The sequence below is a fragment of the Mus pahari genome, chromosome X (genome assembly GCF_900095145.1).
Source record: "Mus pahari chromosome X, PAHARI_EIJ_v1.1, whole genome shotgun sequence".
In the NCBI taxonomy this organism is placed as follows: Eukaryota; Metazoa; Chordata; class Mammalia; order Rodentia; family Muridae; genus Mus; species Mus pahari.
In genome coordinates this window covers 117,673,848-117,700,446 of record NC_034613.1, presented here as the reverse complement: position 1 = coordinate 117,700,446, position 26,599 = coordinate 117,673,848, and the positions used below count along the sequence as shown (strand labels likewise).

The 26,599-nt window shown below is 36.7% G+C and overlaps 1 protein-coding gene across 1 annotated transcript in view; it reads right to left on the bottom strand.

Annotated features, from left to right (window-relative positions):
* Positions 1–26,599, bottom strand: part of Il1rapl2 (interleukin 1 receptor accessory protein like 2) — a 1,246,644-nt gene that overhangs the window by 7,466 nt on the left and 1,212,579 nt on the right. The window contains exons 8-10 of the mRNA XM_021187858.2: positions 22,064–22,209; positions 12,011–12,154; positions 4,693–4,863 (exon numbers count right to left, since the gene is read on the bottom strand). Of these exons, the coding sequence (XP_021043517.1) occupies positions 4,693–4,863; positions 12,011–12,154; positions 22,064–22,209 (461 nt within the window). The remainder of the gene's footprint in view (positions 1–4,692; positions 4,864–12,010; positions 12,155–22,063; positions 22,210–26,599) is intronic.

Here is a 26,599-nt window from a genome sequence, read left to right as displayed (position 1 = left end):
GTCATTTCATTGTCAGAGCTGTCACATGACTGGTCCTAGTCATTAAAAGCCTGAAGATTAAGAAAGGGTAACACATACACGAAATAAGAGAAACATTTCCTGTGACATTCAGGAAAGAGAGCTAGGATTCTTGAGTAACAGAGCCTCACAAAAACGTGTGCATGAAAATAAGTAAAAAAAAATTGACATCTGAGGTCGAATTTAGAGGTATAATTTCAAGGCGTATGTCCAGTCATATGCATAATAATATTTTCCCTCACTTGTGTCTTTCTCTGCCGTAATTATGCATAAATAGTTCGTGTAGAGATCTTCCAGATCTTTCTATAAATAAAAGGGGGGGTGAGGTTGTGTCCGTGAAGAAGTTTCTTTCTTCTTTAAGGTGCCACGCACACAATTATAGTTCTGTTCAAAGCTACTGTTAGAATCCGCTTGAGTCATAACTCTTAATAAATACTGTACATACACTTTGAAGGAACTTGTTTTCTGTCTTTTAAAGATACATAAGGACTATAGGATAGATGCTTCTGTTTTCTTTCTTTGTCTTAGGATGCATTTGTCCCTTTCTAACCACCAGACTTCGGCCTGATTCCATAACTTCTTATATTTTTATGTCTCATATTATGTGCAGAAACTCTGAGAGAAGATGGATCCAAAAGGCTAAATGGTCCTCATCCAAAAAATGTCCTCAATTTCAAGATCTCAGTTGCACAGCTGGGTTTTGTTGGTCACATGTCAGCTTCAGAGCACATCTGTTCATTCCTCAAGGATCCACTAGGCCCCATGAACACAATGTGCTCTGTGTAGGGTACTTTACACCACAAAACTCAGCAGCTGCAAGGGTGAGAAAATCTCTACTTCTCTAGTTTGTGTCTCTAGGCAGTTTGAGTAGGGTGTTTTCTATCTGGTTTTCTTTTGGTTGCTTGTCACTTCTGACATACAGATGCTTGTTGGCAACAAAGTTGCTTTCACTGTTCTAGGGACAGATGTTTCTAGTCTGGGAAGAAATAGACCAAACTTACTGGAAAGTACAAATTCTTGCCACATTTAGGCACCTAACCTGAGAAAACATAAAGAAGATCTTGGCCACTGGTTCAAGAATGGAAACATAGTTATTGCCAGGAAAATAATGTCCCAAAATTGAAGAGCTGGTCTCAGCATTTAGGGAAAATGTTTGTTTTCAATATTCTCATTTCTATGGTTCATAGCAGCCACACAACAACAATTTCTCAATAGGCATGTGGTAAAAGAATATAGACAACACCAATTCATCTGGAAGATCAACACCTTAGTTCTGAGCTTTCTGAGAATTTGTAATGGGGAAAAGGGAGAGAAGGGGAGGGAGAAAGAACAAGAGAGACTGAGACTGAGATTCATGCACTTTTAAAATTCTGGACAGCAGAAATACTTTGAGTTGATGTGCTTTCATGGGGTACTGTGGGAAAGACAGAGAATAATGATTGAACATACATGAAAGGGAGCAACATTTAAACTCATTTGATTCATAGAGAGTTATTGTAGATTAAGAAAGATCATATGAAGTTTGCATTTATAGCCCTCAAAGGTCTTGTTGCTACTTTTGAAGAAAGAAATTGTCTTAGGTCAATATGCATTAAATGAGATGTAAGGGACAAAAACAGCTTATAATATTGTAACTAGGTTTCCCTCCCCCTACAGGAATGTGTCTCTATTTATATAGCATAACCTGTTAAATCTGTACCAATGGCTGCAAATTCAGACCACAGAAGCTTCTTTAATAACATGCATGCACCAAGTCCAAAATGTTCTACTCTGTCATTCATGTGTAAATCAAGTATATTATTCATATACTTCATCGACTTCCTGAATGCGTGCTAAAAATGCCAAGGAAAAACTCGTTAATCGTGACATGGTGACTGCTCAGCTAGCACCAAAATGTTGATGGAAAAGAAAAATTGTCAAAGAGCCTTTTAAAGAACTTCTGCAGGTTATACTCGCAAATCTGCATTCAGAGAACATGAATTCCCTAGTTCAGGAAGGAAGGATTAAAAGCAAACACCCTCCAGTGGTTGCATCTAAAAGTTGCATAGTTTTTCAAATGGCTGGCAGTGAAAAAGAAATTTCCTCTGTACCATCTACCCTGTACCCTCTACCCTGGGTCATGTCTCCAGTCAATATGATGACTGTGAAATCTCAAAAATTAGGAAAATGATAGTCTATGGACTATCAACTCGCTGCTGCATTTGATGTTTAATCCTCTGACTGAACATAAGCTCTGGGAGCTGAGTTCTGAGGCTTAACAGACATTTCCAAGTGCCAACAGCACCCATGTCCTAGATGGAACACCTGGATACATTCAGGCTTGTAACAGATTAAGCACAAGAGTGACACCTATTTTAGACATCTTGTTTAGTAGAGTAATCTGGGAGTAGCTGGGTAAGAGGGAAAGAATACGATCAAAATTTTAAATAATTAATAAACCTTTTTAAAACAAAAAATCAAAAAGTAAAATTCTTGTTTCTTTTCTTTTCTTTTCTTTTCTCTTCTCTTCTTTTATTTTCCTTCTCTTAACCTAACACCACTGAAACAAAATCAACAGTTATGAGGCACCCGATCACTTTAAATCTTAATATTATCTCATAATTACAATATTATTATGAAGATAAATGAAATACACTGTATTATCCAAGGGACGTATAATGATATTGGTAATATAAGACTAAATGTAGAGCTACCTAAAGTTATAAGACCAGAAAATATCATAGCATAGGTCTAAAGGTCAACAAAGTACATATCCAACATGAACTGAGGGATGGAGAGATTACTACAGTAAGTGATATGGAAAATAATCAAGAGTCTTCAAAGGCACATAAGACAAATGTGAACAAAAACAGCTCAGGAACACACAATACATATCGAAGGCATAACTTGGCTAGAGTGGAGTTTTTGAGTAGAGGTAATGTTAGGTAGCAAATAAAATGGTTGGTGAGAGAAAAATACAGGTAAGCAGCCAATTACAAATGAGTTTAGGGAAGGCTTGTGAATCCTATCCTGACGGAAATAGTAAAAAAAAAAAATCAAAGTTTGTGGAACACTGATTTGGCACTTTTGGGGATGTGCACATATTAATGGATTATGTGGAACAATGAAAGTAAAAGGAAATAGAGGTATAATTGCTACTGTAGGAATACTAAAATTAGTGTTTAAGCTATCACAGTCAAAGTGAGAATGAAAAAGACACAAGGGACATGATTTGGGAGAAAGACATGGAGGCATAAAAATGACTGTGAAGTATCAGGATATTTCTTCCGCACTCGATTGCTATAGAACTGCATTTCAAGTCATGAAATCACAAAACAAATGAATAGAGATACCATGGGGAGAATGAGATGGGAGACATTTTTAACTGAGGAAAGGAAATGGGCTTGTGTATATTGTTTTCTTTTGATCATTCAAGGTGCACTAAATGTACATACTAATAAATGCCCTCAAACAAGTATATGTATGATCCAAAAAAAGGGGAAATAATCAAAACACAGTTGGTTCCTGCTTGTCTCTTGTTAGCTTAATGACCATAGTGAACTGACGGCGATTTGGAACAGCATGGTCTAGTAGAGTGAGATTGATCGTCTTTCTAGCTCTGCTTTTTACAGCCATGTGCTCTCAGGCTTCTTTGAACCCTTGTTTCCTCATCTGGAAGATCAGCACATAAACATTCTCTCTCTCTCTCTCTCTCTCTCTCTCTCTCTCTCTCTCTCTCTCTCTCTCTCACACACACACACACACACACACACAGAGGCACACACACAAAGATAAATTTGAAATGTGATTGCATATGTGAAATTATCTGAAATGCCACCAAAGCTAAAGAGAAAGCTTTTTATTTTGTAAACATCATATTGTATAAATTAGCGTTTTAAGAATTTTAACAGACACATATTCAAATATGTTATAGTCCCTTGATTTTTTTTCCTCAATATTATTTTTAAAAGCTCTTTGAGGGCAGGGATAATCTCTTAGGCATTGGTTCTCCTTATATTTTACCATGTACGTGTTCTGAACAAAGCACATGTTTTTTAACAAGAACAAAGCATTCATTTTTACTCAAAACTGGATTTACTCTGCAAGCTCAAGGGTAGCTTTCAATATGTAGCATTACTGAAAAGTAGCATTCAAACCTACAGGGTCTGGCACATCTTAAAATTGATTTAAATACTAAATACATACAGAAAATACTGCTCCCAGTGGCGTCATAGACCTTTAAAAGTGGATTTTTTTCCATAAGTCTGTGAATGAGTGACAAGGCAGAGTGAATAACAAGGATAAAAGGCAAAGATTCAAAGTTATTAGTGACATTTATTGTAGTTATAAGTAGAAACACAATGACAGTAGTCCAGCTTTGGAACTGCAGTACACTGAAGCAGCTTTTGCTGAATTTTACAATTTGTTTTTTAAATGAAGTGTTATTATTATCTCAAAAATTAAAGCAATGTAATAAATACCATACTTATGGTATAACTTCTATAAACAGACGTAAGTTATAAAACTTCAGATGCTCTAATGTCACAGCATACACAAGGAGCAATTTGAACTTGAGAAAAATCCATCTACTACGAGAAACAATTTTCTAAAATGTTGGCCTTGAGGCATGCTGGCTTCCATAGAAGTTGCTGAAAGAAACAGAATGTTTTAAATACAAAATGCAAAGTTACTTACTTCCACTTGGAATCAGATCCCTTTCTGGGATGAAGAGTTTATATCCATAGTGTTTTTCTAAGACATCTGGCAGTATTTCAAGAGCAAACTGCTCTTCCTCAGTATTGTCACAGTCCAAAGTATCTTGATCCACTTTTGTGTAAGAGAGGTACGCATCATATTCCTTGTTGTCTTAAAGAGCAACAGTATCAAGAACAAAAAAGTGTTAGAAGGTTTCCTTTGAATATTATTAGATGTCTATGATAATTAGCGAGCAGAAATAAACATTGAAATTAGTGACTAACTTTAATAATTGGAAAAAGAATTCATGTGTTATAGGTAATGTCAATTTAAATACAAGTATTTCATATGAAATACACTAAAACAATTATGAAATGGGCTCCTTACAGTCAGGATAGAAGAGAACAAAAATTTATTATTCGTGCCTTTTGGTGAGGCTCTGCGTTTGTGATATTCAATGATGTCTGTAACTGATTATCTCAGTGTGTTTGAATGCAGGACTGAATAAGCCAGAGTCATGGATGTGAAGCCTTCAATTGCCTCATGTGCCAGTTGGTTTGGCTGTGCCACTTAGTCACAGGCCATACCTCGTTTGCACAAATATGTGCATGAGATCCAAAAGGGGCGGGGCCCTAAACTGTGGAAGATTGAAGTAATCCAGCTTCACTCCTAGAGAGTGTACTTAGCATATGCCATACATCCAGTTGGTTAGTGTCATCATCTTCATATACAAAAAGCAGTTCATTACCAAATAGCAGAAACAGCAGCTGGCTTTTATACAAATGCATTGCCTGTTATTCCTGTTCAGCCAAGTAATTTGACACAACTTCCCAAAGACGCCTTTGTTTCAAAATATCCCTCCTTCCAAGATGGCCACATTAGGTTGTCTCTTTGCATGTTTAGTCATGGAGTTAACTGTACTTTTTTAAGCTTATTTTTATCCTCTTTTGCTATATTGACTGAGAGCCAGTCTGTCTAAAGTACAAATGTGTAAGTATATGTTCATGTTAACACAAAACATCAATGGAAACAGCTATCTATTGGGTTAGTCCTTATATATTTTAGTAGGAACCGATCAGAAAAGTTGTTGTATGCTCAAAATTCTCTTATGTAAAGAAAAATTTAAAGTTATTTTAGTACCAAGAATAACTAATAATGCTTCTTACCAATAGCAGTTTCTTGAAAACATTGATTTTGAATGACTGGTAAGCATTTATTTCTAAAAGACATCAATATTTTCCACTAAACATATCTGATTAGAGTGTAACTAAGATTTTATCATAAGATAGTTTATAAAATAAAATAGGCATTTACTAACCTATTCCATTATTAATATTTTGGTTCTAGTGCCTGAGTGGAGGTATAAACTACAGGTATAAAGCAAGATGTACATGCCCTATTGTTGGAATAGGTAGAACTTCCTGAGACTTCTAATACAGGATTTGTGTTCCAATCTTTGTACAATTCCACCCTTTGCTACCACCAAATAAAACAAACTCTGGTTATTGATGTTAAGATGGTGCAGTTTAACATCAATAACCAGAACAGGAGATCAGGAGAACAGTTTAATACATTTTAGTATGCCTGATAACTACAAAAGGCTTATAAACCTTGCTTAAGATTCTTGATTGTCTAGAAGCACATGAACCCCAAAAATACTGTCCTGGATGGTTGAGAAGATCTTTTGGCTTGCAAATTGGACACATTCCATTGTTATACATAAAACTCTACTTGGAATTGAAAATGTTCTTCAGCAATGCTAATGTAAGAACCTCCTGGAAATGCTCGCACCTCTGCCCTTGCTCCAATCAAGCACAGGATGCACCTGCAGGCCCCTGACTTTCTCCAGCTATAATTACTCACCTGGGACTCAAAGCTGCCGATGATGCACAGCTGGAAGAATAAAACAGTCCAAAGGACAAAACGCTCTATTCTTATGAGAATATATTTTACTGTTCTTGGTAGATAGTATTGCTGCCTCAGACGCCCTTGTCAGACCAGACCTTCGTTTCCCATCTCACAAACCTACCTAAACTGAACCACATCTTACTATATTCATCAGTGATGTGCTTCTACTGTGTGCTTAGCCATCATCAGTGACGACCTGAGTCTAAAATCACCTACGTTATGAGAACTTTTCGAACCTTAGCCCATTGCTTGTTCAGATGATGGTGATTTACTTTCTGACCATGCTGAAGCTCAACATACATCTGGTACTATCTCTACTTGCTTTACTCTGCCCTAGTGTTACAACTCGGTACATACATGCCCTTCTAGTAAACGATTTCTCTATTTTGAATGTTGAAGAGTTGGATAATCAGTGTTACCTAGCATTCGGGAAGCTCATCATGTTCTGAAAGACGGTGCTTTGGTTTTAGTTAGGTATGTCCCTACAAGGTGGATAAAAGGTGACGAGCTTATCCTAGCTGACTGGAGCAGGAAAAGCACTCTCAGAGCTACCATGTCATATGTCTCAGAAACTTTAGGATGCCAGCTAGTGAGCCAGCAATGACTCAGATGCCACAGCTTTAAAAGGCACTTCAGCCTTCTGCAGAGAGCCAAGAAATTTTCATGAATAGCCACAGCTGTTGCTCACAAAGAAGGACAAGATGAATAGAGTAAAAGCATCAACATGATGCAAATAAAGTTAACAGCCAGGCTTGACAATCGTTTGAAAACCAAGAGGCAGTTCAGTGACACCACTTTTCTAGACAACACTAATGAGTCTTCAGTGCTAACTTATGCTGACTATATTTATTTGAGGAAGCAGAAAATCGATAACAGCACAGACAAGGCATTAGAAGGAGGGTGGCTGGCACACTGGTCACCAAAGCTATGCTCCTCTTAATGAAGACAGAAGTTGCAAAGACAACCGGACTATTTGTGGAAGGATTTTCTTGTTGTCACACCTGTCCTTCCACATTTTAAAATCTAATTTTAATTGTGCTCATCATCAGGAAGCCATTCCTGTTTGTTCAGCCCTGTTCTCCTGCAGCTCCATGGAACCCAGTCCTAAGCCCTTAGCTTCTAAAGGGAGCAAAACTCTGGAGACTTGTTGATTATTTTATAGCCAGTAACTAATTTATGTGCATGTGTATACAGTATCAATCTCAAGGAAAACTATAAGAGAACGGGACTCAAATATTTACTGAAAACTTCATCGGCCAAATAAATGAAGCAATCTATGATGGGTTGAAACAAAATAAATTAAAATTGACCGGGGGTGGGGTCAAAGCTGGCTGGACAAATTTTATTTTATAAAACAAAACCTTTTCATAAAACCTTTTATGAAATTCACACACACACAAACACCTGCACACATACATGTATATATGTATGTATGTATGTTTATGTGTATATTGCTTGTCTCAAAAGCCTGAAGTCATGAATTCAATTCCCCTAAACCCACATACAAACTATGTTCTTACACCCAATGATAGTAACGTGGCAGGGGAGATGCCTCAAAGAAAATATAGAAAGGGCCTGAGAGTTAATAAAAGAGGCTGTCCTATGATCTCCATGTGTATGCTAATTTAGCATGCATTCATACCCACACATGTACTAACCTACATACATAAATGCAAATGCATATACAAAATTAAAAAGCTTAAAAAGAACCTGTAAATGTATGTATAATGTCACTGTCCTTGGTAGGTGTTTGTCAACTTGAGAACAATCTAGAGTCTTTTGAAAAGAGAAAACTTCAACTGAGACTATACCTCTACTAGATTGGCCTGTGGCTACTTTTTTTTTCTAATAATTCATGTGGGAGGCTCTAGTTCACTATGGACAGTACCATTATTGGGAAGGTGGTCCTATAAGAAAGCAGGCTCAGTGCCATGGTTTGAATACTCTTGGCTAAGGGAGTGGCACTATTTAGAGGTGTGGCCTTGTTGGAGTAGATGTGTTTCTGTAGGTGTGGGCCCTATCCTAACTGCCTGGAAATCAGTCTTCACTAGCAGCCTTAGGATGAAGACATAGAGCTCTCAGCTCTGCCTGCACCATGCCGGTCTAGATGCTACCATGCTCCTACCTTGATGATAATGGACTGAACATCCAAACCTGTAAGCCGGTCCCAATGAAATGTTGTCCTTATAAGACTTGCTTTGATGTCTGTTTATAGCAGTAAAACCCTAAGTAAGACACTCAGTAAGCCACAAAGATAGAGCCAGTAAGCAGCACTCCTCCATTGTCTTTGCTTCAGTTCCTTACTCCAGTTTCCTATCTTGAGCTCCTCCACTGACTTCCCTCTGTAATAGATTGGGATCTGATACTTAAAAGATGAAGCAAACTCCTTTCTCCAGTTGCTCTTTGCCATGTTTTATCATAGCAATAGAAACCCTAACTAAAGCAGTCACAATATGTATCTATGTATATTGTATGTGTGCATATATAGACGTAATCAAAGAGAAAACACAACAAAAATAGTTTTCAGAAAAGCTAATTTGTGTTGATGAGATACTCAAATATATGAAATAATAAAGAATTTGGTATTATATAGGCTGACATTGGAATCATATGATGTATTTTTCTGAGAGGATATTAAAATGCATTTGCTTGAACGCTTGATGTACAAGCATTCGAATGTGAAATGGAATACTTAGTACTCTTTGGGGTGGCAGAGACAGGAAGATCCCAGGAACTTAGAGGACAGTCAAGCTAGCTGAAATGAAATGCTTCTAATTCAGTGAGAGACATCTTTAAAAGGTCAGAGAGTGATGGACGATGTCCTTCTTTTGCCTCATCCTGTGTATACATGGGCATGCACAGTCACACATTCATATGCATGCACTATATTTACACACAGCAAATATTAAAAATAAAATAAAAAATAAAAATTTATTTATTCGTCCTTATGACACCTTTGTTGACTTTTTAAGATTTATTTAGGCTAGTCTAGAGATTGTGTGTTCAAGTACCAAAATTCCATATAGAATTTATAATATTTAGATCTTCCTCTGTAATGGAGACTGTCTTAGTCAGGGTTTCTATTCCTGCACAAACATCATGACCAAGAAGCAAGTTGGGGAGGAAAGGGTTTATTCAGTTTACACTTCCATACTGCTGTTCATCACCAAGGAAGTCAGGACTAGAACTCAAGCAGGTCAGAAAGTAGGAGCTGATGCAGAAGCCATGGAGGGATGTTCTTTACTGGCTTGATTCCCCTGGTCTATTCTCTTATAGAACCCAAGACTACCAGCCCAGAGATGGTCCCACCCACAAGGGGCATCTCCCCCTTGATCACTAATTGAGAAAATGCCCCACAGCTGGATCTCATGGAGGCATTTCTCCAACTATAGCTCCTTTCTCTGTGATAACTCCAGCTGTGTCAAGTTGACACAAAACTAGCCAGTACAGAGACCTTTGAAGTGAACTGGACACTTTAACATACCCTATTCCATACAATTGTCTAATTAAAATGCTGTTCATTATTGGGCACTTTTGATCAAATGTATCATGTTAGAATTAAAGATGCAAAATAAAATCCTGTAAATGCAATGTTACTACTGTGAACTTAGTCTTAGCTTATACTTGTTATTTCATAATTTTAAGTAAGAAATATAATTTTCAATATTAGTTTTTGTACATGGGAACAGACTATAAGTGATTACATTTTCATGTATACAACCGTGATCAGAGCAAGCCTTATTTTTTTCTTTGAAGATATTATATATTTGTCTGTATTTCCTTGAACATTTTGCTATAATTCTTGAGTAAATGCTCAACTTCAAAGTGAATTTATCAAGAAGCATTGGCAAATTTACTGCGAAATAATAGTCAATTAAGATTCACTCATCCTGGTATTTATGTAATAGTAACAAAAATGTCAAAATCAGATTTCTCAAAAGTTCTTTCATCACATTAATTAAATCTTCCTCAAGATAAAGACTTTGTTAAAAATGTAAGTAAAAGCTTATTCTTCAGTATTTCAGTAAACTAAACATCTTTAAGCCCAACTTTAAAGGCAACTGAAAAGTGTGCTTTGTTTAAAAAATGACTTACATATGGCATTCTACCTACATGTTTCCAAGATTTATAGTAGTTGGGTAGTGAAAACATATATAATGATATAACATGATTTCTTATGGGTGCTGATTGAAAAATATAGCAGTTTGACTTGAAGGGAAGGGAAGAATATGGTCAAATATAATTATTTTTAAAAAATGTTTGAGGGGTTGGGGATTTAGCTCAGTGGTAGAGCACTTGCCTAGCAAGCACAAGGCCCTGGATTCAGTCCTCAGCTCTGGAAAAATAAGAGAGAGAAAAAAAGAAAAAATTGAAATAATAAAAAATATAATATAAATCCAGAAAAAATATCAATTTTTCTTTTGAAAATATTAAAGCATTTCTAAATGTTCAAAGAGTAGGGCTTAGTAAAATAACCTATTGATACTTGATCTATATGATTTCTAAAAGTCATGCAAAGCAAATATACCAAATTTATAAGGTACAATTTTAGATACCTTTCCCATTGCTATGATATAATACCTGAGAAAAGTCACAGGTGAAAATGTATGTTGCCTTAGTTTTATGATGGAGATAGTATGGTGCAATTCATGGCTTGGGAAATAGATCGTTTACCTTTTTGGGGGACAAGGAAGCAGGGATCACAGATGGGAATTGATGCCTAGATAAGTTCTTTCACTAGCAATGAACTTCCTCCAGCTAGGTCATACCTCCTTTGGTTCTTACAACCTCCTAAAACAACACTACAAGCCAGGTACTGAGTATTCATACATATAAGTTAGTGGGGGGTTGCCACATATTCAAACTCTGACGCACTCTAAATTTGTATCTTTCGAGTCAACTTCAGAATAACATGAAAAATATTTAAAATATGTTGGTTCATGTACTTTGTTGAGCTGTTAAAGGAACATGTGAATACTTTAAAAACATTTTTTGAGTGTTTGTTTGCTTTCTTTATGATAGCAATTGGTAAAAATGACCTCTAAGTTTTAATTTTCTAGACAAAGATAACATGTAAATTTATTCTTGTGGGATAGGATTTTCACTGTGATTGCTTGTCTCTAGATCAAGAAACATCTTGTTAAGATTTTTATTTAGAAATAACATCCAACATAGGAGGATTATATGAATAAGATAAAATAACGCATTATATCCTTTATCCACAGTTGCATATTCATGTTTTTCTTCATAAATACTCTTTCTCTAGGTTGTTTGAGATGAAGTTGTACATGTCAAAATCCTTTAACCCTAAATATTTTAGTTTCTGTATCTTAATAATAGAAATTGACTTTTACATGGTCACCCACCAATTTTGTCTATTAAGTGAGTTTGGGAAAAGGAGATGGCTTACCATCAGTAGTTTCATCACCTCCAAAACGCTGTCGGTAGAAAAGCATCAGCTCTATGTTGTAGCATTTGTAGACAACCAGTAGCAGTATAAGTAGCAAGAAGATTGCTCCTAAGCCCCCTGCAAGCTCAATTTTGTATATTAAATCTGAAGTAAACACAACAAACAAGAAGAGGTAATTAAATCAGTAACGCTTTGAATTTCTCCTCAAGTCTCTATGTAGGAGATATACTAACAATTCTGGTTTTCTTTTCAGAATATCTTGTGCATTTTCCTCTTGCTATGTTAGCATGAGTCATATTTTAATAAAATTAACTATATTCTGAAACTTTGAGCAATTTAACATTATAAGTAGTAAGCATATCATAAAAGAAATAATAAGATCCCAATTAATTTAGAAGATATTGCATTTTCACATATATTTTTAAATTATTTCATGATTATTCAATATTATTATTATCTATTATACAATAAATATATGACATTTATTAGAAATTCTTTGTTTCATAAATTATAAATATTATATATTATTAATATATCATACATTATTATTATTTTATATTAGGGAACTTTTAAAACTCCTTTATTTTGGATTCATGGATAATGTTTTGTTGCTTCTGTTAAAATATCTTGTTGGTTTAGTGAGATTATCTTCTGTATTTCTCAGGTCACAGGTTCTATTCTTCTACTATAGAATAACATTATAAAATTACTTTCAGAATCAAATAAAATCTAATGAGCTTGCAAGATTTAACTGTTCCACTTAACCTCAGCAGAAAATAATCTAATACACATTATGTGGGGGAAATTAACTCATCCATTCCCCATACTTATTTGAATAAATTACTATAATATATTTGTGATATAATATACCCAGTGGAACAAAAAGTGCACGAGAAACCTAGGTTAGTCACTTAGCCTCTTTGGCCAACACCAAAGTACGCTGTACTTGAGTTTTTCCACTGAGGCATTCCTGGAACTCTGAGAGTTGGGATAATTAAATCAGCACATAATGGAATGAGACAATAATGTCTCCCAGGCCCAGAGAACAGTGGATTATCTGTAGCTTAATTAGTGATATTAACAAATCTAGAGTGATCATAAAAATAAATGGATAGTATCATGGAAATTATAAAAATTAGAACTCAAAGGGTATTTTAGATTTTGAGTTCAGCATGTTCCAAAGGAGAAATGCTAAATCTGAGAGAGCTTAGTAAAGAGAAATATTTTCTGTTGAGGGATAAGAACATCCACTGGTCTCATCATAATTAAATGAAATTGCCTATAAGATTAGGTGGTCTCTATTTAATCTAATTCTGTAATTATCAAGCAAATACTCTATTACTACTAATTCAGCTTACCATGTAACTAGACACTGGCAAGGGAAATGACATTTTATATTGCATATTAGTTGCTTCTGACTGTGGTTGACATCAGTCAGCTTCCCTGGGAAGGCCTTTTCAAATTTTCTGAGTTGGTTATAACTCTTGAGAAACACAGACAACTGTTCTTTGGTAATGTTCCTTTTCTTTATGTAAGACCATTGCTTAAGAATCATAAGTCATGGTTAATGTAATAAAATCCATGTAGCATGTTATAATTTATAAAATATATGATTATATTATAGAATATATATGCTCAACCTGTTATTTACTTTGTAAATATTCTTGTACGCAAGAATTTTTAACGAAATCTATACATGTCGAATTTGAGACTCAAAATTTACATCAGTTTTCTAAAGATATCTATGTAAAATTTTCTCAAATAAGTTAAGAACTGTGGTCTCCTAATTTCAAATTCAAGACTCTTTTTGTTCCACCTCAGCATTATCTACTCTATGCAGAAGTGATAATGGGAAGGCATCTACATGCTCTTCCATGGAAATGTTGGTGGCATTTCCTTGGATCCTGTGACTTGTAGAGGATTTGGTTCCCATTATTTGGCTCCAAAGAACGAAGACAGATTGCAGTTCATAGTGACAATGAGGTAGGCTGGGGAGATCTCACAGGCTGCTTTGAAGAGGACACTGAAAAGTGCTGTAGTCATAGAAGGAGGGGTTCCACATGTGAAGGAAAATATTAAGTTTTCTAGCGAATGAAAGAACGAAGTTTTCCCAAGGAAGTCGACTTGGACACAATGCAACTGATTAAATAACTCACAGAGTGGAAATGGAAATAAAAGCAACCCTTCTCGTGTTAAAGCAAAACGAGGCACGGTGGAAAGGGGAAGAGAAGGGAGTTGTTGTGAAGGAGAAACTGCCCATAATGGACAGTCCAAGGGGACTGAGTGAGTAGGTATGGGAAGTGAGTATCTCTGCCTACCGGCTACAAGAGGAACTCAATTTGAAATGAAGGCCCTACATTTTAGGCAAAACCATAAATCCTACCACACATTTAAGTATGCCTCTTGTCTCATAAACTGGTGTCCTAGGAACTACGCCCTACCTTACTCTAGGGATAAAGCAAGCTTCCATAACAAATTTATACTGGAAAACAAAAGGCAATCTTCACTTGTTTCCTACCCAGGTTCCATTAACAATACACTGTAAATGGCCACTGCTGGGTTGGAAACAATAAATGTTTCTTTGTTACTCTGAAAATCAACTGTCTTTCAATTTACCTCATTGATTGACTGACTCCCCCCTCCCCCACTTTGTTCCTTTATTTTTTTTTAACCTTAACAAATGTTCAACTTAATCTGTAAATGTTTGCATGTCTCTCTTTTGTTCTTCATCTTCTTCCCTCTTGTCCTTCCTCTCTCCTCCTTCTTCTCCCTCCTCGTTTCTCCTTCTCTTCCATTTCCTCTCTGGCCAGAACAGCTCTCAAATGTTTTCAAAGTCACTGAATGGAAACTTTCCCAACAAGGTCTATGTTATTTACAGAGTACAGTTGCTGTTAGGGAGCTGGGAAACGTCAGCAGCATGAACAATTTGTGCTTGCAAGTAGCAGGCATCCATGTCAGCAGTAAATATATGGAAGAGCATCGGGGTGTGAAAAGAACCTTTGTGGTTTTGGGGGGGGGTCCATTTTATAAAAATGCCTCTGAAAAATATTACATAATGGTGGCTGTTTAAGTTGAAAACTGTGAACCTTGACTCTGAGACCCAACAAGTATTCTTTGATTCAGCTAAGGCAGTCTTATCAAAAGAGAAACATCCATCCTATAATCAGAGGGTAAACTGCCACCAGCCAAATGACATCTGGCTTTCTTTTGTCTTCTGTTTGCATTTGCCATTTTCTATCACAGCAGGATCTGTACTTCAAGACATTTCCTGACTGAGAAACCTGGAGTCATTTATTTTGGTCCGTGTCTTGTAAATACTTCCTCAGGATAACTGTAGCCAGGGAGGAGACTTTTGAGTAGTTATAACTTTTTATGGATATTCAGGATATATGTACAGTTCTTTCATATCTTCTTAGTTTGAGCCCATCTGTTTCTTCAGTGTGAACACAAAGGTCAGATATTATTGTATGGGAAAAATAGCAAGTGAAGACAAGAGACAAGGGAACAGGGTGTGGTCCTCTGTGTGTGTGTGTGTGTGTGTGTGTGTGTGTGTGTGTGTGTGTGTGAATGTTTGAGCTTGCTTCTCTAACAAACATTAGTGAATGGGTTAAGGGATTTTTTTTCAGGGACCAGAATGTTGGCATCCTCTCAAAAGTCATGTTTGTTGAGAGTCCCAAGTCTTTTTAAAATCCCAACTTTGATTCCCAACATTAGACAAAACACTGTGTGTTAAAACAGTATCAAGTTTGATCAATGGTATTAGGTTTTGGGGACAAGCACCCTCTTAGAGGCTGGAAAGAATCTTTTTACTTGTTTTCTTATGTGAGACCACATAGAATTTAACAGCTATGAGGAATGCTTCTTGCTAGACAGGGAATAGTCTAGCGCACTGATCTCTACTACTCTAAGTGTCAAATCTGTGCCTTTTTTTATGTGCTGCTTGGTTAAAGCTATTTCGTTATAGATTAAGACATACATTACTGCTGACTAGGGTGATGCTATAACAAATATCTACAAATGGAAAAATGGCTTTGAAAATGAGTGAAGAGTGGGTAGAGGCTCAAGGAGATTTGATGTACATTGCCAATGCAAAGAACCTTGTGGGAGAGTCTGGTGACAGTTCAGAAAAAAGATGAGTACTCCAGGGAAAGGATCATTTTTAAAAAAATAAATTAACCTAAATAGCTCTGAGCAGAACATTGGTGAAACATGACTCATAAAGGTCTATGGAGACTTAGATCCTGGATATTCTGGCCTCCAGAAGTATGAGAAAACATATTTGTGTTCTTTATAAATTACAGACCAATACAGCTTCTTATACTAAAACAGCTTATTTTATTGTTGTAAAAATCCAGGTGGAGTAGAATAAAGTGCTGTGTAGAGGGTGAATGAGAGGGGGTGGAGGAAGAGGGAATGGAGTGGAGGCAGAGGCAGAGAGTCAGAGTCAGAGTCAGAGTCAGAGTCAGAGTCAGAGGCAGAGGCAGAGGCAGAGGCAGAGGCAGAGGCAGAGGCAGAGGCAGAGGCAGAGGCAGAGGCAGAGGCAGAGGCAGAGAGTGAGGTTTAGATTTTGAGTCATACTTACATTTTTGTGTGGAAGGGAGTACAGAGAGGTAGCCCTAATTACCAGAATGCTTTAAGGTTAAGTTCATGATCTTGGTTCACCAAGAGGGAAATATTAGATGGATTTCTTACTACTGTATAGTCAGTTATACTTTCTCTCTAAAGCTCTTCAGAGAAAACAAAATATAGCTACATTAGGAGCTATATAGTTAAAGGGTATAATATTTGTGTAATTTCTGTCCATGATGACTGGATATGTTAGAGGTGAATTTTTAATGTATAAAAGCCCTTTAGAGTTCATGAAATGATTCGTCACAAATTTTTTCTCCATAATGATCACTTAGGGGATTTCAAATATTTGACTTACAGCTCATTAAGAAGTCATTGTTCCATAAAACAAGCTTATGTGTGCATTCTAGGTGGAATTATCACAGCCTGCGAGGTCAGGCTCTATTTTGATAAAATCTAATACCTTTAAATTCAAGGTTAATATATTATATATATTAATGTGTGTGTATCTTAACACAAGAGAAGCTTGATAGGGTTTTTAAAAATTACAAAAGTTTCCCAAGTACTTTTGCCCCTTGCAGTTTTGAGAGTTTGAAGACCAAATTAACCTTGTTCTTCAGCAAAGCACGGCAAAAAAATTTAATTTCTGCCTAGAAGAATGCAAACTGATATATCATGTGTCAAATATAATTTTATTAAAATAAAAATGTGCCAATAAAAATGAATATTAATGTTTATAAATTTAAAAGAAATCATCTTAACTCTCAGCTTCATTTGAAAACTTTGAAGTGTTCATACCCTGGGTCAAAATCTTCTAGAACAGATTGGTAGGTTGTCCTTTAAGTAAAGTATATTTTGTCTAGATCCTGTTTCACTTTTCTTCTAATAGTCAACCCTCTTATTTTTTATGTATGCTTGGCATTTGAGACCTTTGGCTTTTTCACCTCTGAGCCTGAGAGTTAAGATCTTTAAAAAGGAAAAAATGATGTTAAACAGAAACTGAAGGCATACAGTCAAGACAACATCACAGGATAAAATTTTGTTTTATGAATCTCTTTTATCTTTTCTCCCACTGCATCGGGCTAGTCATATATGATGATAGTTTCTATGCAAGGAACACTTTTGAGTATTTATTATGCTTTATGTACTATGGATACAGCTGTCACTAATGCAAGAAAAATCCCTACACTTATGGAAGGAACATTCTTTGGCAGGAAGAATGAAAGAAACAAATGTCCAGTGTAATAACCTATACTAATTAATGCATACACTTGAAAGAAACTGAAACTTAGAAGGCACAAAAAAAAGATAGTGAATTATACTTTATATGAGGTGTCCAGGGAATGCCCACTGAGTAGGTTACATAAGAAGAGGACTGTGTGATTGGAGGCAACTATGGGAATAGAGGGAGAAAAATGTTCCAGGCAGAAGAAATAAAAAATGGAGACAGATCTAAGAAAGGACAATCCTTGTTGAGCATGAGAAACGGAAAGGAGGCTAGTGAGCATGGCATTCGAAATAGACTGTACTAAAAACTGAGTTCAGCAATAAGAACAGATTGGGCAATAGCAAAAGTTTGGGTTTCATTCAGTTTGTCTGAGCTGAGAGCTCCAACTCATCTGGCAGCAGTGAAGCTGAGGAAGTGGTTAAAGCTCTGCTAGACTTTGAAAGTTGAACCATGAGGCTTAGTTGTGACATGAGTAGAGAAAGCTAGAACCTAAGGATGGCTTTGAATATTTTGGTCCAAAAAACTAGAATGATGATGATGATGATGATGATGATGATGATGATGATGATGAAGACCAGAGGATCATGGGTTCATGGGTATAGGGAGATGTAATGAGGTATACTGTTTGGGGCAGGAGAAGCTTGATGAACCTATGGGATATATAAGGTTTTATCTATTATTAAATAGACAGATATATAACTCTGGACTTTGTGTGAGGTGATAATAAGTAAATGAAAAGCTATGAGACGGAGACTGAGAATTCAGAGGTTGAAATGAGAAGCTGGAGAAAAAAGTGAATCACAACATTTATTTAAGTATAAGACAAACGAGAATTAATGTTGCCAGTTAATATTAATTTTAGTCAAAATTATTTGTGGATGATACAGAAGTCAGTAGACTTTTACAGTGTATCTTCATGTTCAGCTTCAGGTTTCTAGAATTTTAAGAACTGCCAGTTGTTGCTTTTACTTTTAAAGAGAATCGATTTATTTTAAAACTCAGATTATATCTGCTCCCAGTGGTTGGATTATTACAAACCTTCCTTCATGGTTTTTCCCCAAAGAAATTTCCAAATTGAAAAAAGCAATAGCAAAAGCAAATAAGAAAAATGTCTGTCTGTCTTTTGTGTAACTTTTCTTAAATATTTCTATTTCTTTGCATTGTTACTACCTCAGAGGTTTGGGATGTCTATTTTATTTGTTTGTTTCTCAATACCTAGCATATGTTTTCCACACATGGGTCCTCAATAATAAAAGAGGGTTTCAGTCCTTTATTCAACCAGGATGTTATCCACATGCCTATTGGCAGCAAAACACTGTCTAAGTTGCTTAAAGACGCAGAAGTATAGCAGCAAACTCTGATTTGATGAATCTCTGAACCAAAAGTACAGACAGGGACAAAGCAACTTTTGCCACAAGCCATGTGAACTAGGGTACAAAGCCTGTGCTAATGTAGGAACAGATGAAAAATTCCTCAATATTCAATTAATACAATACACGTTTTAGGTGGGATACATTTTATATCTAGTGTTTTTTACTTAAACTGTTAGTTTTACGAGGTAGATCTTGTTACTCTTTTTGTATATATGAAGAGACTAGTGTTCAGAAACACTCATTAGGCATGTCAGATATATTTCACCAGGTGGCTGAACCACAATGCCTAAACCTGGCTACACTGACTTCTCCTTCCATATTAGACCCCCTCTATGCATTAATATTCCTTTAAGATAGCATCGAGTCCAGTCATGTGAGAAATGCTGCTGCTGAGATACAACCAGTCGTCTCAGAAAAAAATCACGCTTCCTTGCTTCTTCTGGAGATTCTGGTCAGGCTCAAGTTTTGGGGCTGGCAAGAAAATGGAAATTCCATCTTGGCCAGTAGGTGCAAGTAGTGATTTTGCTGATTTAATCTGTTCTATTGTTCTATAGCCTAGGCAACAAGTGGCCTGATTAAGAACATGTGTTCTGCTACATTTACAAAACCTTTCCCAGGTAAACACACAAACTATTTAGCCTTTTTGTAGTAATGGAGACTTCTGCTAAAGCCTTTTCAGATGATTTTCTGACACTGTCTAGTTTTAGCCTCTTTATGTGTAAATTTTGTTTCTTTTTCTTTTTTCTTTTCTTTTTTTCCCCCATTGTATACAGTTCTACACATTGTAGAACAAACTAGTAAGAGGGCCTTTTCAAGAAATGCCAAAGAACTTACAATGTATGCATTTTAGATCTTTTAGGTCATTTAAGGTCTTTTAGTACCACATCATGTGACAAAATATAACTTAGACTATTTATGATAGATGTTCTTATATGGCATTATTGATAATTTATGTTACATTTTATTTTGGAATTTAAAAAGTAACTTTGTTTTAAATCTGTTAACATAATGTCTATCATTTCAACTAAGCAATATAACATATAATGAAGTGAAATACAGAGAAAATATTGAATGTTAGTATATCCAAATTTTATGTATCACTTTGAATTACAAACATGGCATATTTTATGTCAAGTGACATAATGTATAACCAGACTCCATTTCATTTACTCATTTCCTTATGCTATTAGTCATAGGCTTTTTGTTTTTGCTAGTATGCTCAGCAAGCAAAATATTTCTCCTTAAAAAGACAACAGTTTTCTTTATTGTTTCTATTTCCATTTTTAGCTCTTAGATTGTTTTGTTCAATTCCTTCACCTGCTTCATTTCCTGTATTTCTTCAAGTGAGTTCTTTATGTCCTCCTTAAAGGCCTCTATCATCTTCATGAGATGAGATTTTAGGTCCTTATCTTGCTTTTCATACATGTTAGTGTGCCCAGGGCTCGTTGTGGTGGGAGAACTTTGGGGTGACCTTAGCCAAAATGCCCAACATTGGAGAAAGGGAACACAAAGAGTCCACCTCCAGTAGATAGACAAGGCCTCAAGTGGAGGGATGTGGTTACTAGCCCACAGTCATAATTCCTGACCCAGAATTGTTCCTGTTTAAAAGAACTGCAGGGACAAAAGTAGAGAAGAGAATGGAGGAAAGGAGGTCCAATGACCAGCCCAACTTGGGATTCATCTTATGGGGACACCAAGGCCTGATACGACTATGCTATGATGTGGTTATAGACTGGAGCCAGGCAAAGCTGTCCTCTGAGATCCCCTACAAGCAGATACTTACACCAAATCATTGGTCTGAAGTAGGGGACCCCTATGGAAGAGTTAGGGAAGGACTGAAGAAGCTGAAGGGAAGAGTGACCCCATTGGAAGACCAGCAGTTTCAACTAACTCAGACCCCAGGGAGCTCCCAGAGACTGAGCCACCAGCCAGGAGCAAACATGGCCTGGTCCTAGGCCCCTGGCACCATATGTAGCAGAGGTCTACTTGGTCTTCACTCAGTAGGTGATTATGTGCTTAATCCTAACAGCCTTGGGGCCTCAGGGAAGTGGGTTGGGGAGAGAGCACCCTCTTGGAAGCAAGAGGGAGGAAGAATGGGATGAAAAATCATTGGGGGGGAACGAGGGGGAAACAACTGGAATGTAAATAAATAAAATAATTTAAATTAAAAAAAAAACTGCTTTGACAAAAATGGAGACGAGACTGAGGGAAAGCCCAACTTGGTATCCATCTTAAGGGGAGGCTCCAAGGCCTGACACTGTTACTGATGCTATGTTGAGCTTACAGACAGAAGCCTAGTATGGCTGTCCTCTGAGAGGTTCAACAAGAAGCTGACTGAGACAGATGTAGATAATTACAACCATCTACTGGATGGAAGTTGGTGACACCTGTGGTTGAAATAGGGAAAGGCTGGAAGAAGCTGAGGAAGAGGGTAACCCCATAGGAGGACCAGCAGTCTCAACTATCCTGAACCCCTGAGATCCCTCAGACACTGAGCCACCTACCAGGCAGCATACAGTAGCTGGTCCGAGGCCCCTGACACATATACAGCAGAGGACTGCCTGGTCTGGCCTCAGTCAGAGAAGACGTTCCTAATTCCCGAGAGACTTGAGGCCCCAGGGAATGGAGAGGCCTGGCACTGGTGGGGGACAACATCCTCTTGGAGAGAAGGGGGAGGAGGAATGGGATGAGGAACTCTGGGAGCAGGAACTAGAAAGGGGGTAATGGCTGAACTGTAAAAAATAAAAGTAATAAACCATTCAAATAATAATAAAAAAGGACAATAAAGGAAATTTTTATTAAATGACAAAATGTGTTCAGAAAACATATTTAGTGGCTATTGATAGTTAGTAAAAGCATAGTTTTATTTATTAAAAAGAATACCCTTTTTCCGCAGTAGAACACTGGCATGTTTCCGTCCATTTCTGTTCTCCACATGGCAGGTATAATTAGCCAAGTCAGCTTCTACCACTGAGTCAAAGATAAGTGTCAACTCCACTTCTTTTTCTCCAAGATGCTCTTTGAGGAGCCTGAAAGAAAGACAATAGACTTGGTTGTGTTGGTTTGAAAGAGGCAGAAAGCAGTCATTCAACTTCTGCAAGATGCTAAACCAGCACTCAGGCCTCTGGACTCTATTGGATACAGGTCAGAGGCATGTGAGTATATCACCTCCAGTAAGAAAAAGGTAAGGAACAGAAAAGGAAGTAAATTTCAGACATGGGGAATTTACTCCTCAAAAAAAAAAAAATCAACAACATGTCACTGGGCATTGATAAACAGAGTATATATGATTTGTGTCAAAACAAGGCAACATTAGTTTTAATGTTCTAAATTGAGTTTATGAATACTAGTTGGATTTTTACCCAATGACATGATGAAAAAAAAATTGTAGGAGCATAGGTTTTATGTTAGAAGCTAGGCTTTATAAAGGGATTAAAGAAGGGAATATTAAAAATGATGAGTGTAGGCACTGGAGAGATGGCTTAGCAGTTAAGAGCATTGTTTGTTCTTCTAGAGCACCCAGGTTCAATTCCCAGCAACCAAATATTAGCTTACAACTATCTGTAACTCCAGTTCCAGAGTATCTGACACTTATACAGTCATACATGTAGGACAAATGCTAAATGTACATAAAATAAATAAATAAATAAAATTAATTAACTAATTAAAAACGGCAAGCATAAACCTGGGAGTAGTGGTACATGTCTTTCATCCCAGCACTTGGGAGGCAGAGGCAAGTGGATATTTGTGAGTTTGAGGCCAGCCTGGTTTACAAAGTGAGTACTAGGACAGCCAAGGCTACACAGAGAAACCCTATCTTGAAAACTACCAAACAAAGGCAATAACAACAACAAAAGCAACCAACTAGATAAACAATCAAACAAGCAAGCAAAAAACACAAGGTGAACATATGTACAATAAAAAGAAGGTACTTCATGAAAATAAACAGTACTTAGTGACTTTTGATCTCCAAATACAAGAAAACATTCCATTTTCCCCCTTGCTTGTTACCTAATATAGTACTTGGCCCTGTCCAAAACCTGCCTGCCTGTCCACCCCATGGACCAGATACCTCTAAAGCTTGCTCCCGCCTTCTTCTTCTACTTCTATTCATGGAAGAAACCTTGTTCTCAGTGATATTTTCTCCTAGTCTCACTGTTTTCTTTCTGGAGCAAATTGCAAGGGTTCAGGGTGGTCAGAAACAGAAGAGCTGCATTGCTAGCATTGGTTCCTGTATCTTCAAAGAGTAAGAGTCTTAACATTATCTAGCTATTTCCTCATTAAAGACATTTCTGCTTCCTCATGCTTTTGATCAAAAAGAGCAAATGAAAATGGTAGAAAGTGGCTGTTAAGTTCTGGGGTATCTAGTTAAATATAGGCACATATTGGTAACCATAAAATACTGTATATGGAAAATTAGGGGGTGACAAAAGGAATTTTTATCTTCTTTATGGATATATAATCATTAATACAGAAAAGGCTCCTCTGATTGACTAGTACAAAGTCAAGCTGGGAACTTACAAAGTCATTTCCCAACTGGCGCTGCACTTTAACTCATCTTTAAACTGGAAAGAATACATGCTCTACTGACAATGAAGCTGGGATAATAAAATGAGTTCAAAGAAGTGATTTGAAAAATAAAACGACCACTATCACATTTTAAAAAAACGTTATCAACTACAAATATTTACTTAAACGAGGATAGATTTTTTTCAGATTTTGGCTCATCTCAAAACATTTTAATTACATTTTTATTAGCATTTAATGTTAGTTTGGTTTACACTTTTTCCTAGTTCTTCTTCTGGAGATGGAAAGGCTTTAAGTTAAGTCAGCAAAAGAGAGCTGCTAGAATCTGGGAGTCCCTTGTACTGATATGAAGCCTAAAGTAAGTTCTATACATTTTAAAACTTAACCCTGTTTCTGTTTCCCTCCGTTATCCAAGACTTGATAATGTGTGCATATAATCCAAGAGAGCCTTTATGATCTTTTGTAGTATATATCTTTAAGATCACATGCTACTATTTGTCTTTATATTAATTGCTTTACTGACAGCCTGAAGCTAGAATTCCTCATTTAACCGCCTCTCTCAGCATACAATTGGGAATTTATGATGTTTACAGTTTACATTGACGTCTGTTCTCCTTGTTTTCTCCCTTCCCTTGGTAAATCCCACTGTGTTAGCATCATGTAAAAACCGTTGTGGAAGAAGCTCTAGTAGTTGCAGAAGCCTCAGAGGCGCCACAAATTTCATTTGATTTAAAGTATCACATGGAAGGCAGTCACAGTCTCTGCCAGGCACGGGGCAGAAAGCTGATCCTGTTCCATGCCACAGAACGTTTCCCTCCTCATCTCTAATGCAGTTTCCAAAAACAGATCTCCACAAGCTGCAGAAAGAATTTGGAGAGAGGATTGAAAAACGATCCTTCTTCATTCTATTAATATATATGAGGTGTCTTAATTATCAGCTCTTAAAAATCTAGAGGTGATTTGCTTTTTTGGAATTAAGCAGGAGGTTGGTGTTTATGTCTGTAATTCAGTCTGCAGAGTAGTCAAACTTTCCTACCAAAAACTGATATATGAAAATCCATCAATGATGCTTTTTCAACGCTGAATAAGTACCTAGCTCTGGGCTGAAGACTTAGTATCAGAGAAAGAGAAACATTCTAAGGCTCAAACCCGATACATTCAATTCTAAAATTTAAAGGAGAAGGTAAAATCTCCACAATTGAAAAATTACAGGATGGATGGGGTCAAGAAGTATCCCTGTCCCAATTGTGATGACTATAGAATTTCAAAGCACACAACGTAAATTAGCTTTAAAAATAGACTTGACACAGTGGCTAGGCCAAAGGAAAAAGATATTGTTTTCCAGGCAAAGATACTGGTGACTATTTGTAGAATGTGTGAAAGCTAGACACTAAAGAGACTGGTTTTATGACTGATAGAGGTTAGAGGTGAGGGCATTCTAGGATGCAGTTCAGATAGCCTGAGAAGTACTTCATTTTAATGATAAAATATAGACATACTAAGAGTCATGTGAAGTTGAATTTATTTTTAATGGTTTATTTTGGGTAAAATCACCACCAAAAATTTTCAAAAACTGATAAATTTGGACAAATCTATTTATCCATTGAAAATTTAGTCAGTAGAATGTGTTCTAATGTTTTGTTGTTGTTGTTGCTGCTGTGATGATCAAAACAGCTTTTGGACACAGAACTCATTTATTTAACTTAACTTTCAAATCACAGTAGATCATTGAGGGAAGTCAGGGAAGAAACTCAAGGCAGAAATCTAGAGGCAGGACCTCCTCTCTGCCTTCTCCATGGCTCATACTCAGCTAATGTTCTTATACATTTCAGGCTATCTGCCTAGGCCCAGACACTCACAGTGAGCTGAGCCCTCCCATATTAGTCAAGCAAATCACAGACCAGATGGCCACAGGTCAATTAGATTTGCACAATCGCAATTGGTTAATTAAGATTTCTTTTGCCTATGGGGCTCTAGGATGCATCAAATAGACAATAAAAATTAACCAATACAGTGACCAAGGACTAGAACTTTAATGTAAGCTATATGAAAAGGTAAACATCAGAAAAAGGTTTTAAAGATTAATCCGGGTGATGAAAACTACTACCTTCAAAAAATTACAGCTAGAATATATTATTGGAATTTTTAATAGAGTGGCTATGGTAATGGTTTGTTAAGTTAAGTACTTGTTACCCAAGCATAAAGACCCAAGTTCATCTCCCTAACAAATGGCAAACCAGTAAACACAAAGGACAGAAGCATACATCTATAATCCTAGGGCTGGGAAATGTGTCCATAGGAAGGTTGGCCCTTGGGGCTTGCTGGACAGGTATTATGCTGAATTAGTTAACTCCAGGTTCAGGGAAAAATACTATCTCAAAAATAATAACACGTGTGGGTACTTTATTTACAGGACATAGAGAAATAATTTTGAACTTGCTAGGAATCTGTTCCTGTATTTACTAACTTTTATACTTTTGTACATTGCTATGCATGCTTCTGTGGGAAAAAAGACATCAATGGTCTTACTTGGCATCAGACCCTGCATAAGATAATACTGATAGTCAAGGCAATATATACCCACTGTGCAATAATGTTATAGTTGTTTACCGGAGTAACCAAACAATTTCTTAATTAGATTTGAGGCCTGATCATAACACATAAATAACAAAGCCATAGACCCTAAGGAAGAACATACTATTGTTTTATCTAAACTCATATTGCCGAACTCCATTATAAATATTTGTTACATCCATAGATCTCTGTCTCTCTGTCTCTCTGTCTCTCTGTCTCTCTCTCTGTCTCTCTGTCTCTGTCTCTCTGTCTCTGTCTCTGTCTCTGTCTCTGTCTCTGTCTCTCTCTCTCTCTCTCTCTCTCTCTCTCTCTCTCTCT